General features: G+C 42.0%; 1 protein-coding gene across 3 annotated transcripts in view; it reads right to left on the minus strand.

The window, feature by feature from the left end:
* The window catches only part of KLHL12 (kelch like family member 12), a 31,527-nt gene that overhangs the window by 2,155 nt on the left and 14,583 nt on the right, over positions 1 to 14,789 (minus strand). For all 3 annotated transcript variants that reach the window (XM_045081019.1, XM_045081020.1, XM_045081021.1), the window contains 6 exons: positions 14,172 to 14,321; positions 12,547 to 12,661; positions 3,275 to 3,381; positions 2,009 to 2,204; positions 736 to 894; positions 108 to 206 (listed from right to left, as the gene is read on the minus strand). In XM_045081019.1, the coding sequence (XP_044936954.1) occupies positions 108 to 206; positions 736 to 894; positions 2,009 to 2,204; positions 3,275 to 3,381; positions 12,547 to 12,661; positions 14,172 to 14,321 (826 nt within the window). The remainder of the gene's footprint in view (positions 1 to 107; positions 207 to 735; positions 895 to 2,008; positions 2,205 to 3,274; positions 3,382 to 12,546; positions 12,662 to 14,171; positions 14,322 to 14,789) is intronic.

The following is a 14,789-nucleotide window of genomic DNA, read 5'->3' on the forward strand; positions in this document are numbered from 1 at the left end:
CAACTCTGATTTGTTGATCTCTCATTTCTGACTGTAGCACCACTGCATAATGTAAAGATTTGTCAGCATGGTCTACTGTCCTTTCCCTTAGATATGACTGGTCTTACCAGAGCGTTTGGTGGCCATGGGTGTAACATTAGTCCAGTGTCCTGTGTGGGGATCATATTTCTCAACTGAATTTAAGATATTCAGGCCATCATATCCTCCTGAAAAAGCAGAGAGCATTTCGGAAAGAATGGGAAATCCTCATGCCCATTCCCAGGCTGCCTTTCTCTTGGGTATTTCAACTAGTTCTTTTAATTTCAGTTCTTAAGAGTTTCAATAATCCAGAGAGAAATCTGACAGTAACCTAATTTTTGCTTCCACAAAAAAGTCCCAGCTAAGAGAAAAGATATGAAGATAGACTAGGATTTTAGTTGAAAAAGTCTATGAACTTTATTTTATTAAAAAGGGATCCCCATCTTGGGGCGCCTGGGTGGCTCAGTGGGTTGAGCCTCTACCTTCGGCTCAGGTCATGATCCCAGGGGCCTGGGATCGAGTCCCGCACAGGGCTCTCTGCTCAGCAGGGAGCCTGCTTCTCCTCATCTCTCTGTCTGTCTCTCTGCCTATTTGTGATCTCTCTCTCTGTCAAATAAATAAATAAAATCTTAAAAAAAAAAGAAAAAAAAAGGGATCCCCACCTAGAAGTTGCCACCCATTAAGTTCCCTCCCATTGCTGCCTCCCAGACTGAATACCTAGGCAGTAGATCACTCCGCTGGCCACAACTAGTCCAGCACCCTCCCGGGCTGTCTGCATATCTCCTAGCATGCTCCACTGGTCAATGTTTGGGTCATATCGCTCCATACTGGTATGACGCCTGCTTCCGTCAAAGCCTCCGGACACATAGATCATATCTGCTCAGAATGAATGAATCATAGACTATTAGAAGATGAGAGATTTCTAATAACTCCTCTCTTTATAAATTCCCCACAAGTACTTCAAATGTTTGGGAACAAAAACAAAGTGTTTTTCATGGGTATGTCAAGTCTTATAGATAAGGAAGGAAGACATCACAGTTAAGACATCTGAAAAGAGGGGCGCCTGGGTGTCTCAGTGGGTTAAAGCCTCTGCCTTCAGCTCAGGTCATGATCTCAGGGTCCTGGAATTGAGCCCTGCATCAGACTCTCTGCTCACCAGGGAGCCTGCTTCCTCCTCTCTCTGCCTGCCTCTCTGCCTGCTTGTGATCTCTCTCTGTCAAATAAATAAATAAAATCTTAAAAAAAAAAGACATCTGTAAAGATGGGGTGCCTGGGTGGCTCAGTCACTTGGGCACTTGACTCTTGATTTTGGCTCAGGTCATGATCTCAGGAGGACTGTGGGATTGGGCCCCACGTCAGGGTCTGTGCTCAGCAGGGAGTCTGCTGGAGATCCTAACCCTCTGCTCCTACCCCTACCACACCCCTGCTAGTATGTGCCCGTACTCTCTCTAAAATAATAAATCTTAAAAAAAAAAAAAAAAAAAGACATCTACGGGTATCTGGGCATTTCAGTTGGTTAAGTGTCTAACTTTGGTTCAGGTCATGATCTCAGGGTCCTGGGATCAAGCCCTGAGATTGGGAGGGGGGTGGTCCCTGCTCAGCAGGGAGTCTGTTTCCCCCACTGTCCCTCTCCCCACTTGTGTACTCTCTCTCTCTAATAAATAAATAAAATCTAAGGAAAAAAAAAAGGACACCTACAAAGAATGGGGTCAGATGGAATCCTCAAAGACTGGCTCGAGTTTGCAAAAATACAACTAGGACCAATTCTCCACTCAGCACATGGAACTTGATTTACCAACTCTGTTGTCAGTGCTGAAATATCCATTAATCCTGAAAAGCTTTGGTAACATTACTATTTCCAAAAGCAAAAAGGAATATTTATCCTTACCAGTATCTTGCACATTTCACATTCCTGCCAGCTAACAGGAGAGGTAGGAATACTGATCCAGCCACAACAGAATGGAAACAATGCCCTGCACACCAAGCATACCTCCGAGGGTAGTGGCTCCAGCGAGGCCTCGTCGGACATTCATAGGGGCTACGGAATACCAGACCCCATCCTCATCTGCTGTGTAGTCGAGGCATTCCACTGAACTGAGGCGGGAACGACCATCATAGCCACCAATTACATAGATCCGGTCATGCAGGGACACGGAGGCCACATAACGTCTCTTACGAGTGATACTCTATGGGTTTAGGAGAGAAGAGATACAGATCATTTTAGGCATGCAAGTCGTAGACTTTACTTTTTGCCAACCTTCCTATTTTTATCTACATTCCTCTCCTTCACTTGTCACCATAAACCCTTTCTAAGAAAGGGGTTCACACTCATGTGGTCTCCACTGTCTACTGAATGAACACCCTCTTGCTTGTTACGATGCTTTTCAAGATGCAACCCTTCTGAACATTTGCCTCTTTCCAAGGTTTCCAAAAAGTTTAATGTCTTCCCATTATCCAGCATCTGATTCCTTTCTAATCTACTATCTATTCTAGGGCTAAAGAACTATATATCCTTTATATCCTTCTATAAGGCAGAAAAGTATCCCCAAACTGCTGATCAAAGGGCCAGCGATCCTAAAAGTTAGGAGGGTAGATTAAAAGATTTCCATGTTTTGTGGGGTACCTGGGTGGCTCAGTTGGTTGAGCTCGTCTGACTCTTGATTTTGGCCCAGGTCATAATCTCAGGGTGGTGGGATCAAGCCCCAAGTTGGGCTCCTACTTCAGTGGGGAATCTGCTTTTCTCCTCCTCCTTTTCCCTCTGCCCCTGCCCTGACTTGACTCCTCTTGCTCCAAATAAATAAATAATCTTAAAAAAATTTTTTCCCATGTTTTCTCAGAATTATTATTGTTCATCCAGCACTAAAAAGAGACATATTGAGGGAGAAAGATAACAAAGACTTCAAGTAAATACTAGCTCAATGTAATATAATTTAACATTGAGTTCAGTTTAAGAGAGTATGATAATAGAGCATGTTGAGAGTTACACAGAGAGCTCAGGAAGGTGCCCCAATAGTGGTGGGCCAGGAAAGTTTAATTTGACACAGGTCCTTTCATAGTTCTGAAGTCTGATCTCCTACCTAAATGGTCGTTAACTACTGACAGACTGATCTAGAACCCACTATGTGCATGACGCCATTATGAAGAGCATCATGCGGTTACTAGACTTTGCTACCTGCAGGGCTGGATTAGTTAGAATCTCGAGTCAGGGACTGAGGACATTTACTCTTTCCCCATGACTGGTTCTCCTACTGCTTACTGGCAAAAAGCTCCACTCCTGGGTCTTGGGGTCATATTTCTCTACCACATCGATGGGAGACTGCTGGCTTCCGAAGCCCCCGACCACCAGAAGCACTTCATTGGCTCCTGAGGACAGAGAGAGAAAAAGACAGGTTACTTTACCATCCCAGGGGAAACGTAAGTAGAAACAGTTATAAGATTTTGTTTTATGTGGCACAGAGAACAATCTGCAATAGGACCTTCATCATAAGGCTGCCTAATAGGAAACTACTTCTTTCCGAGGCACTAGCTCTTGAGGACCTGGATCTCTGAAATTAAAATTTTAAGACAACATCAAAACTCCGAAGGCAAACTTGAACACGTTTTCCAACCTATCTAGATGACTCTGGTTGACATAATAAGTGAGGGTCTCAGTGCAGGTAGGGGACTAAAGCGGGCTTCCCTTCTCAGCCTGTAAAACTCAAAATGGGAGTTTTTGGTAAGGGGGAAAGAACATTCTCCTAATGTAGTCTCAAGAAAGTTAGAATTTATGGTTTAAGAACCAAGTTATAGATTTTAAAACTCTCTTTCCATCAGTTTTTTCCAATTTAGCCAACTTTAAGATCATGTTCCCTGCCCATTCATCACAACTGCCAGGTAGTCGTAACAGCAGGCTTTTAAAGAGACTCTTTCCCTACTGTTTTCCCAAAGAAGGTATTCTGGTGGCCTTTATATCTTCCCCTCTTCCTTAAAGGCTTCTTGTGATATCTCCTCCTTTACCTCTTCAAAGAGCAAAATATTGGGCGCCTGGGTGGCTCAGTGGGTTAAGCCGCTGCCTTCGGCTCAGGTCATGATCTCAGGGTCCTGGGATCGAGCCCCACATCGGGCTCTCTGCTCAGCAGGGAGCCTGCTTCCTTCTCTCTCTCTCTGCCTGCCTCTCAGTGTACTTGTAATTTCTCTCTGTCAAATAAATAAATAAAAAAAATCTTAAAAAAAAAAATTAAAAAAAAAAAAGAGCAAAATATCTCGAGAAAATCCTCTGTACATGTGCTCTCCTAGAGTTCATGGAGAGAATCAAGCATTTTGTAAATTCAATTACTAGAAGGGCACTGAGGAAACCAAAGCAATCTTATAAGTAACTAAACTTGAAAGAGCGAATGGAGTACCTTTAAAAAACACAGATGCAGGGGCACCTGAGTAGCTCAGTGGGTTGAAGCCTCTGCCTTCGGCCGAGGTCATGATCCCAGGGTCCTGGGATCGAGCCCCACATCGGGCTCTCTGCTCAGCAGGGACCCTGCTTACCCCTTTCTCTCTGCCTGCCTTTCTGCCTACTTGTGATCTCTGTGTGGTTGTCTGTCAAATAAATAAATAAATTTTTTTTAAAAAGATTTTATTTATTTATCTGACAGAGAGAAATCACAAGTAGATGGAGAGGCAGGCAGAGAGAGAGAGAGGGAAGCAGGCTCCCTGCTGAGCAGAGAGCCCAATGCGGAACTCGATCCCAGGACCCTGAGATCATGACCCGAGCCGAAGGCAGCGGCCTAACCCACTGAGCCACCCAGGCACCCAATAAATAAAATCTTTTTTTTTTTTTTAAAAGATTTTATTTATTTATTTGAGAGAGAGACAGTGAGAGAGAGCATGAGCAAGGAGGGAGGTCAGAGGGAGAAGCAGACTCCCCATGGAGCTGGGAGCCCGATGCGGGACTCGATCCCGGGACTCCAGGATCATGACCTGAGCTGAAAGCAGTCATCCAACCGAGCCACCCAGGTGCCCCAATAAATAAAATCTTAAAAGAAAACCAAACCACAGATGCACCCCAATGAATAATGGCTCCGATAATCATTATCAAAAGCTACTATAATCATTAAGGAAAAACAAAAATACTACTTCATAATGCTCCATAGGAAGTACACCACCATCACCAATGAAGTATTCTTGCTAAAAAAAATGAACCCAAATCTTGAAACTTACTAGTCTAACCACCAGTTTACAGGCAATTCAGGGGACAGAACATACTAAATGACACTACATGGATGCAATCAGCAAAACTGAGAATGTGGGAAATTCTACAAGTCAAACAGCTTGGTTTCTTCAACAAATAAATTGCAAGGAAATATCAAAGTAGGATGGAAAAACCAATGGATTAAAAGAGCCTAAAGAGAGGGGCACCTGGGTGGCTCAGTGGGTTAGAACCTTTGCCTTCAACTCAGGTCATGATCCCAGGGTGCTGGGATAGAGCCCTGCATCGAGCCCCACATGGGGCTCTCCGCTCAGCAGGGAGCCTGCCTTCCTTCTCTCTCTGCCTGCCTCTCTGCCTACGTGTGATCTCTGTCCGTCAAATAAGTAAATAAAATCCTTACAAAAAATAAATAAATAGGGACGCCTGGGTGGCTCAGTTGGTTAAGCAGCTGCCTTCGGCTCAGATCATGATCCTGGCGTCCTGGGATCAAGTCCCGCATCGGGCTCCTTGCTTGGCAGGGAGTCTGCTTCTCCCTCTGCCTGCCATTCTGTCTGCCTGTGTTCGCTCTCTCTCCCTCTGACAAAAAATAAATAAATAAATAAATAAACAAATAAAAGAGCTCAACGCAACATGTGGACCTTGTCTGGATCACAAGTGGGGCAACATAAGTGTTCAAAAACAAAACTGGGGGAATATGAACATGTCCTTGATATCTGATGAAAATAAACTGGTTGTGGGTTTTCTTTTTTTAAAGGCTTTATTTATTAGAACACGGCAGGGGGAGCAACAGGCAGAGGGAGAAGCAGGATCCTTGCTGAGGAGGGAGCCCAATGTGGGACTCCAACCCTGAGATCATGACGGCCAACCGTATGACCCACCCAGGTGCCTCTGGCTGTGCAATTCCTTTGAAGAGTGAGAATGGCATTTTTTTTTTAAATAATTTTAATTTATTTGACAGACCAAGATCATAAGTAGGCAGAGAGTCAGGCAGAGAGAGAGAGTGAGAGAGAGAGAGAGAGAGAGGAGGAAGCAGGCTCCCCGCCGAGCAGACAGCCTGATGCGGGGCTCAATCCCAGGACCCTGGGATCATGACCTGAGCCAAAGGCAGAGGCTTAACCCCCTGAGCCACCCAGGTGCCCCAGAGAATGGCATTTTTTTTTTTTTTTTTTTTTTTTTTTTTTTAAAGATTTTATTTATTTATTTGACAGAGAGAAATCACAAGTAGGCAGAGAGGCAGGCAGAGAGAGATAGAGAGGAGGAAGCAGGCTCCCTGCTGAGCAGAGAGCCCGATGCGGGACTCGATCCCAGGACCCTGAGATCATGACCTGAGCCGAAGGCAGCGGCTTAACCACTGAGCCACCCAGGCGCCCGAGAATGGCATTTTAAACACATTTTTTAAAAGCCCTTTATCTTTCAGAGATACATATGAAAGCATAATATATATGGGTAGAATTATATCTTGAGATTTGCTTCTAAATTGGCGATGAGTTGCTAATTATTGAAAATGGATGATGGGTATGGGGAGTCTTTATATTATTCTGTTTCTGTGTATGTTTGAAATTTTTCCTAATAACTCACACATGAACCCTTAAGTTTAACCTCATTAAAGAGAGCATCTGTCTTGTGTACTTGCCAAATAAAATAAGTGGATCCTTTTCCAAGGTGAGCCAGTAAGCAGGTCTCAGGAGTCCATTCCTTTTAGAAAAGCAAAGCATTTGAACAAAGGGTTCTTTCATATTATGCTTATTTGTGCATAGAATTCCTTCAAGCTTGGAGAAGCCAGAACCACAAAGTATTTGCTTCTTCCTTGGTAGCATTATTCCCCTATTTGTCCCTTTCTTATGGCACCTTTTCTCTCCCTTTGATTTGAACAGAGGCAATAAAGGCCATCCTTCTATCCAAACATATTTCCCCTGATAGACAAATATGATGCTAGGGACACCTGGGTGGCTCAGTTCATTAAGTGTGAGACTCTTGATTTTGGCTCAGGTCATGGTCTCAGGGTTGTGAGATCAAGCCCTTTGTCAGGCTCCATGCTGGGTGTGCAGCATGCGTAAGATTCTTTCTCTCCCTCTGCACGGCCCCCCACCCCCGGCCCAAGTAAGAAAACAGTAATAAAAAAATCTAAATCTTTTTAAAAATAGTGATGCTAGTGAATGATACCGGTATGGCTAAGACAATGAAAATACTCCAAAACTGAGAGGTATTTTCTATGCTTTGTACATTTAAAAAATTTCCACTGATTTTCAGCTTTAATTCCTGCTGCTTTATGTAATTACCAAACAAAAAATGGCAACAACAACAACAACAAAAAACCTAGGGAAAAAAACATTCTTTCTTGATAATCTGATCTCACTCAGGCAGATTTTGAGGGATGGGGACATAAAAACACATAGGAAATATTCAGATTATGCTACAAAACCCAGAGAACTGACAATACTTCCTCTTATTTCAAAGTTTCTCAGTAACTATATGTCTACAGTGGAACATGGACAAAGGTGTCAGTGAGTCACTCAGTTATTTTATGGCTCTAAATGCCTAGCACCCTAGATCATTGGTTCCAGAACTTCTTTGCCACAAAGCACTCTTTTCATTATTTTTCCAAGATAGACCTCATGTTCTAAAAAACGATCTACCAAGATGTATTAATAAACTAACTTCCCTATTACTGCCAGGGTTACATATAAGTGCCAACGTAAGTATGAGAACACCAGTGTTTTCACAATGAACAGATATAATTTTAGTTTTGATGTCTTTATTTAGTGTAGTAGCTTTGTCTAGCAGAAAAGCCATTTCCTTTTAGAAAATTTGAGAAATAACTTGAGGATTAGTATATTCTTTTTTTTTTTTTTTTTTTTTTTTTTTTTTTTTAAAGATTTATTTATTTATTTGACAGAGAGAGATTACAAGTAGGCAGAGAGGCAGGCAGAGAGAGAGAGGAGGAAGCAGGCTTCCCGCTGAGCAGAGAGCCCGATGCGGGACTCGATCCCAGGACCCTGAGATCATGACCCGAGCCGAAGGCAGCGGCCTAACCCACTGAGCCACCCAGGCACCCGAGGATTAGTATATTCTTATCTTTACTTGCATACTAACCCCCACTGGTTAAAAAGACTTAGAAATCATTTCTTATGATTATAAAACGTAAGTAAAATACATGCTCACTGGTAAAAGAACTTAGAAAATAGAGACAAGTATTATGCAAAATGTTTACCTGTAATTCCACAACATGAAGACACACCAAAATTTAAGAGATTATTCCCTTCCAGCCTTGTTTTTAAATATTTATATAACATAAATGGGACCACATTTTTTGTATCCTAGTTTTTTAAATTATTTTTTTATTATTTTATTTTAAGTAATCTCTACATCCACAACCAATGTGTGGCTTGAACTCACAACCCTGAGATAAAGAGCTGCATGCTTCACCAACTGAGCCAGCCAGGCGACCCCCTCCAGCTGCTTATATATATATATTTTCAAAAATTTTATTTATTTATATGACAGATCACAAGTAGGCAGAGAGAGAAGGAAACAGGCTCCCCACTGAGCAGAGAGCCTGATGCAGGGCTTGATCCAAGGACCCTGGGATCATGAACTGAGCTGAAGGCAGAGGCTTTACCCCACTGAGCCACCCAAGTGCCCCTCCAGCTGTTTATATTTAATTTCCCGAAGATATTAACAAAAATCTTTTAATGCATAATTTTACTATTCTTAGGCATTTCAGGTGCTTGTAATTTGGGACTATAAATAATCACATATAGTCCTGTAATAAATATGCTTGAATATGAAATCCCAGTTATTTTCTTAGGACAGAAATAGGAGGGTTGCTGGAGTGAAGAATGTGAGCTTAAAAAAAACTTCTAATATACATTATAAGAGGAGCGCCTGGGATTCTCAGTCAGTTAAGTGTCTGCCTTCTGCTCAGATCACGATCTCAGAGTCCTAGATTGGAGTCCTGAGATGGGCTCCCTGCTCGGCATGGAGTTTGCCTCTCCATCAGCTCCCACCACACCACCCCCCCGACCTTGCTGGTACATGTGCTTGCTCTTTTTCTCTCTCAAATAAATAAAAAATTTTTTAAAGAATATATGTATATTCTAAGAATACTTTCTGAGGTTTAAACCAATTTATATTGCCACCAACAATATAAGGTTGCCAATTCATTCTACTCTCTGTAGCTAGATAGTTTTCTAATCTCTGATGCTTTGGTAGACAAAAACAAAAAATTGTAGTTATTGTTTTAATTCTTTCCTTATTACTAATAAGACGCTACTAGTAATTAGGTTGAATTTCCCCCCTCATATTTAGTAGTCAATTGTACCTCCTCTGTGAACTATACGTTCAAGTCTTTAGTGTTTCTCTCATGTATTTTTATTATGAGCTCTTTATATACATATATACACACATGTATATATACCTTTATAGATATATATCTTTATATATAATATATATTATATACAAATAAATAACTCTTTGCCACGGTTGTAGCAAATCTACCTAATCTGTCTTATGATGTTGTGCATGATTTTTATTTAGTCAAATACACTGACCTGTTCCTTTGTGATTTCTTCTATTGCTTTGTGCCTAGGAAGTCTTTCTCTCCCAGGAGAACTCCCAAGTGTTTCAATGTCTTCAGACCCTAAGCTGGGGACACTACTTTAACAAGCTAATGTGAAACGAGCTAGTGAAAGGAATAATTAGAAGGAACCCTGTTTCTTCTCTACTAATGAATGGCGGGCTGGGGGGACAGGGGACTGGACTTGTTAAGTTAGATTTCTCTGTATCATGAAGAAAGTATGCCTAAAACACCTGACAAAAAAAGTATGAAAAAAGCACATTAGTAAAACTGAGACATCTTGACAGGGCCACTGTCATTACTGGGTGGTGGGGGCAGGGGACGGAATGTGTGTGGGCTGTGGTGTGCTGTCAGAGGACTACAGCAGACAGCCTGCAGGACTGTTAACATCACAGGGTTCAGAGACTACATTTCCACATGTATTGATTTTTAGCTTAGAAAAGGAGATGGTGACAAATTAGCAACTGCAATTTCCACTGTACCTTCTATAAAAGAATAATGGGTAAAAGGTAACTAAGACAAAATCCCCACCCATTATCTGGCATCAATTTTTATGTAGCTGTAAATTTAATTTCCTTATGTGTATGCAGAAGAATCATTATCCTGGTAGCTGGTTTAGCAATCTGTGTAGAGAGATGGGTAAAAAAGACATGATGGTAGGAACAAATTTACTTTTTTTTTTTTAAAGATTTTATTTATTTATTTGACAGAGAGAAATCACAAGTAGATGGAGAGGCAGGCAGAGAGAGAGAGAGGGAAGCAGGCTCTCTGCTGAGCAGAGAGCCCGATGCGGGACTCGATCCCAGGACTCTGAGATCATGACCTGAGCGAAGGCAGCGGCTTAACCCACTGAGCCACCCAGGCGCCCCGGAACAAATTTACTTTTAAGGCACTGACAAGGAGATGCTAAAATAAGAATCTAGTTGGAGACAGCTTCAGAATTTCTTTTCTGGAACTTCTGAAAAATAACCTCACCACTCTAAGGGCATGTAGAATCATATACTAATCTCTCAAGATCTTCTCTGTATTTCTAACATTTCTACACTGAAATACATCGACGTACAGTGCTTATGCCGTTAAAAAATTATAGGAGACAAATCATCATTCTACTTAAAGCAGTAAGTAAAGCTTAATTATCAATTAACAACTTCATATATATGAGTCCACAGTTAGATAAGAGAAAAAGTAGACAAGAACAAAAAATGCCCCATAGATCATTTATAATCTATAATAGTGGAATAGGAAAGATAGGAACCAGAAGTTAGGTAATATCTGAGTACTTATTTAACCTGTCAGCTACAATGTCAGGCATCTTACATATACTATCCTATTTAACCTCCACAACAACCCACTGAATGAAGACATTAGTATCCTCATTTTAGACTTCCTTTAAAAAAAAAAAAACATTTTATTTATTTATTTGACAGAAAGAGAGATCACAAGTAGGCAGGCAGAGATAGAGGGGGAAGCAGGCTCCCTGCTGAACAGAGAGCCTGATGCAGGGCTTGATCCCAGGACCCTGAGATCATGACCTGAGCTAAAGGCAGAGAGGCTTAACCCACTGAGCCACCCAGGCACCCCAGTATCCTCATTTTAGAGGATAAATTGGCTCAGATAAATTGATACCTTACCTAAGGTCACACAACCATCATTGATGGAGTTGTGATTTGAACCTAAGTCTCTTTGCTAAAGTAACAGCTAATGTATGTGCCAAGAACGGTCCTAAGCCTTTTAAATAAATTACTTCATTTACCCTTCCTAACAAACTTGGACATAAGAACTGTGATGATTCCCACTTTACAGAAGAGGCAACTGAAGCACAGAGAGGAAGTCTCCTGCCAAAGTTAGTATACCTAGTAAGTAGTAAGCTGGGATCTGCACCCACAGAGTCTGGCTCCAGAGTCAAGGCTCTGAACGACTGCATGTCACCACCAAAACCCCTGTACTGCACTCCCATACTTGTACACTTCTTTTCCTTCCTCTTCTCATTCCAGAATGTGAAACTACTACATGGCGTTTGAAATAATTTCTAATCCAGAAACTTCCAAAAATAGTGAGATTAAGGGGCACCTGGGTGGCTCAGTGAATTAGGCCTCTGCCTTTGGCTCAGGTCATGATCCCAGGGTCCTGGGATCCAGCCCCGCATCAGGCTCTCTGCTCATCGTGGAGCCTGCTTCCCTTCCTCTCTCTCTCTCTGCCTCCCTCTCTGCCTACTTGTGATCTCTGTCTGTCAAATAAATAAAATCTTTAAAAAAAAATAAGTGAAATAAAATTATATCTTTCTTAAAAAAGAAATATTTTATTTATTTATTTCACAGAGCCAGGCGGAAAACAAGCAGAGGGAGTGGCAGGCAGAGGGAAAGGGAGAAGCAGGCTCTCCACTGAGCAGAGAGCCTGATATGCGGCTCGATCCTAGGACCTGGGATCAGGACCTGGGCTGAAGGCAGACCCTTAAGCTAGTGAGCCACCCAGGCACCCCAATGAAATAAAATTATAACTTCTACTGTCTAATACTTGACAATTTAGAAAGTGTTGTTACATACTCTATTCCATTTAATCCTCCAAACAGTTATGTGAAAGAGATAGGGAAGTATCCTTAGTTTATAGGAGAGCTCAGGGTGGTAAAGTGACTTGTCCAAGATGACACCATTACTAAAAGATTAAAAACAGGTCTGACCCAGGTCTTTGTACTTCTTACTGAATGTTTTCAACTACATCAGCCACCAAGAGGTGTTGAGAAATATCCCTTCCTCCTGCCAAGATGCTAGCTTACCTAGACGAGCCCTCGTCCTGGGTCCCTGCATCTGACTTCGCAGTTCAGGCCTCAGATGAAACTTCTTTGCTTCATCAACTAGATCCCTGCACTGCAAACTACAGCGGATGAAAGGCTGAAACACAGCAGACAGTACAGTGACCCCCAGGGGCCACATCTTTAATATACAAGTATAAATGGCACACATAGGAAGTAACTTCTTGATACAGAAAATCAGTTCCAAAAGGGCTGCTGGTAATAACTATGCAGTGGGCTTCCACAAATTAAGAGAACAATTTTTTTAATAGACAATATATTATTACATGGTTCAAAAATCAAATGACGTAAAAAGATGTATTGAAAAGTATTCTCTCTCCACCTTAGCAGTAGGCATTAACTCTTTTTATTAGTTTGTTTGTACAGCCTTCCAGCGATTACACAAATATGAGTAGGAAATAGCTAATAACAATCTTTTTTTTTTTTTTATTCCTTCTAGTGTTTTATTTTGTACATTTATATGTGTGGGTAGCTAATAACAATCTTAAGGGAAAACTGAAAGGCCTCTGTTAATTCCTGAAATGGTAGGAAGAAGTAAATCTTGCCTGAAATAATTTCCCCAAGGTTCATAATAGCACCATCAGGATGCCTGTGTCTCCTGACGGAGCTCTGTACTGGGCAGCTCTCCTTTACATCCCCAGATTCACTCCACATCCTTTCCCAGTCCGCTTGCTGGCTTAGAAGGCTGACCTACATGAAGAATGTCATAGGGTCCGTAGGCCCGCTGGCTTCCGGCTGGGCTGAGCCAAGGAGGAGCTCTAGAAGAGCTCAGAGGGAGAAGGGGAGTGAGGCCAGGCTCCCTCACTGCGGGATGAGTGGTGAATTTGGGATTTCAGTCTCCTGACTTGGACTCAAGAGTCTGCACTATGAACCACAGTGTAAAGAACAGAGTGATGGCTATATGAGTTGTTAGAAATTACAAATATGAGAAAAAGTTTGACACGTGACACTAACCAGCCTACAACTTTTCTAATGTGACCTGGAAAACTGTGTACGTAGTTAATTCCCTAAGAGGTCTGGGGCTGGTCCAGGAGGAAGAACACATTCACTGACCTGGTCTTTATTTATATGTTAAATGGCAGTATTTGCCCAAAATACGGTCTAGGTAAATCGGTGATATATATGGTAAAAATTATGAAAACCTACCACACAGGAAGAACTTGGGTCAGAAAGACACTTTTATAAATAAACACAGTATACCCCAAATTGGTACTAAAAATGCATCGAACTACTTTCATGTTGGAATCAGGAGAAGTCAAAAATAGACTTGATAATCAAAGCATCTTTTTCAGGGCTGTTTGGAACTGGAACTAATGGAGAAGGGGACATTTATCACCTCATGTTGCTTATATAAAACACATAGGGACATATAAAACAAAAAGACAAGAAAACAAAAATTAAACCATAGGTTTCCATCTCCAGAAGGCTGACTTGCCAAGCGACTGTCTAGAGACTAGTACCTAGTGCCACCCTCCACGTCAATCCTAGACAGGCTAGCTAATGTAGGCTCATAAACAATTTTGAGGACACAATACTAAGTTGCAAGAGATATTCAAGGCTTTGGACCCTGTGTGTTCTGCGTGCCTTACCTCAGCATCTATTACGTCTGTGATGTACCTGGGGGTCAGCAGGGGCATCCGGACGTACTGCAGCAGGTCAGGCAAGGATTCTTCTCGCTCCTTCTTGGCATGCTTCACCCAGTTGATGACAGCTTCAAAGACGGGCTCTTCAGAATCCACCTAAAAGTGTGTAATTACACAGCAGGGAACTCTGTTTTTCCAATGATCTCAGAAAGCAATCGTGCTTTCTCCTTCCTGTTCCCCATGCTCTCCCACCTTTATTTCTTCTCTTCCAGAAATTGCTAAGCACTTGGGAAAACAACACTTGTCCCACACGACTCACTAAGACCAATTAAAGAGCTGCAGTCAAACTGGATAAAAAAAAAAATCTGAGGGGCGCCTGGGTGGCTCAGTGGGTTAAAGCCTCTGCCTTTGGCTCAGGTCATGATCCCAGGGTCCTGGGATTGAGCCCCATGTCGGACTCTCTGCTCAGCAAGGAGCCTGCCCCTCTCTCTCTCTCTGCCTACTTGTGATCTCTGTCAAATAAATAAATAAAATCTTAAAAAAAAAAAAAACTCTATTAGAATTCTTTAAAACAACAACAGCAACAAAAAATCTGAGATGGGGCCTAATAAACCATCAGTCACA

The sequence above is a fragment of the Mustela putorius genome, unplaced genomic scaffold (genome assembly GCF_011764305.1).
Source record: "Mustela putorius furo isolate JIRA1106 unplaced genomic scaffold, ASM1176430v1.1 tig00000508_pilon_pilon_pilon, whole genome shotgun sequence".
Lineage (NCBI taxonomy): Eukaryota > Metazoa > Chordata > Mammalia > Carnivora > Mustelidae > Mustela > Mustela putorius.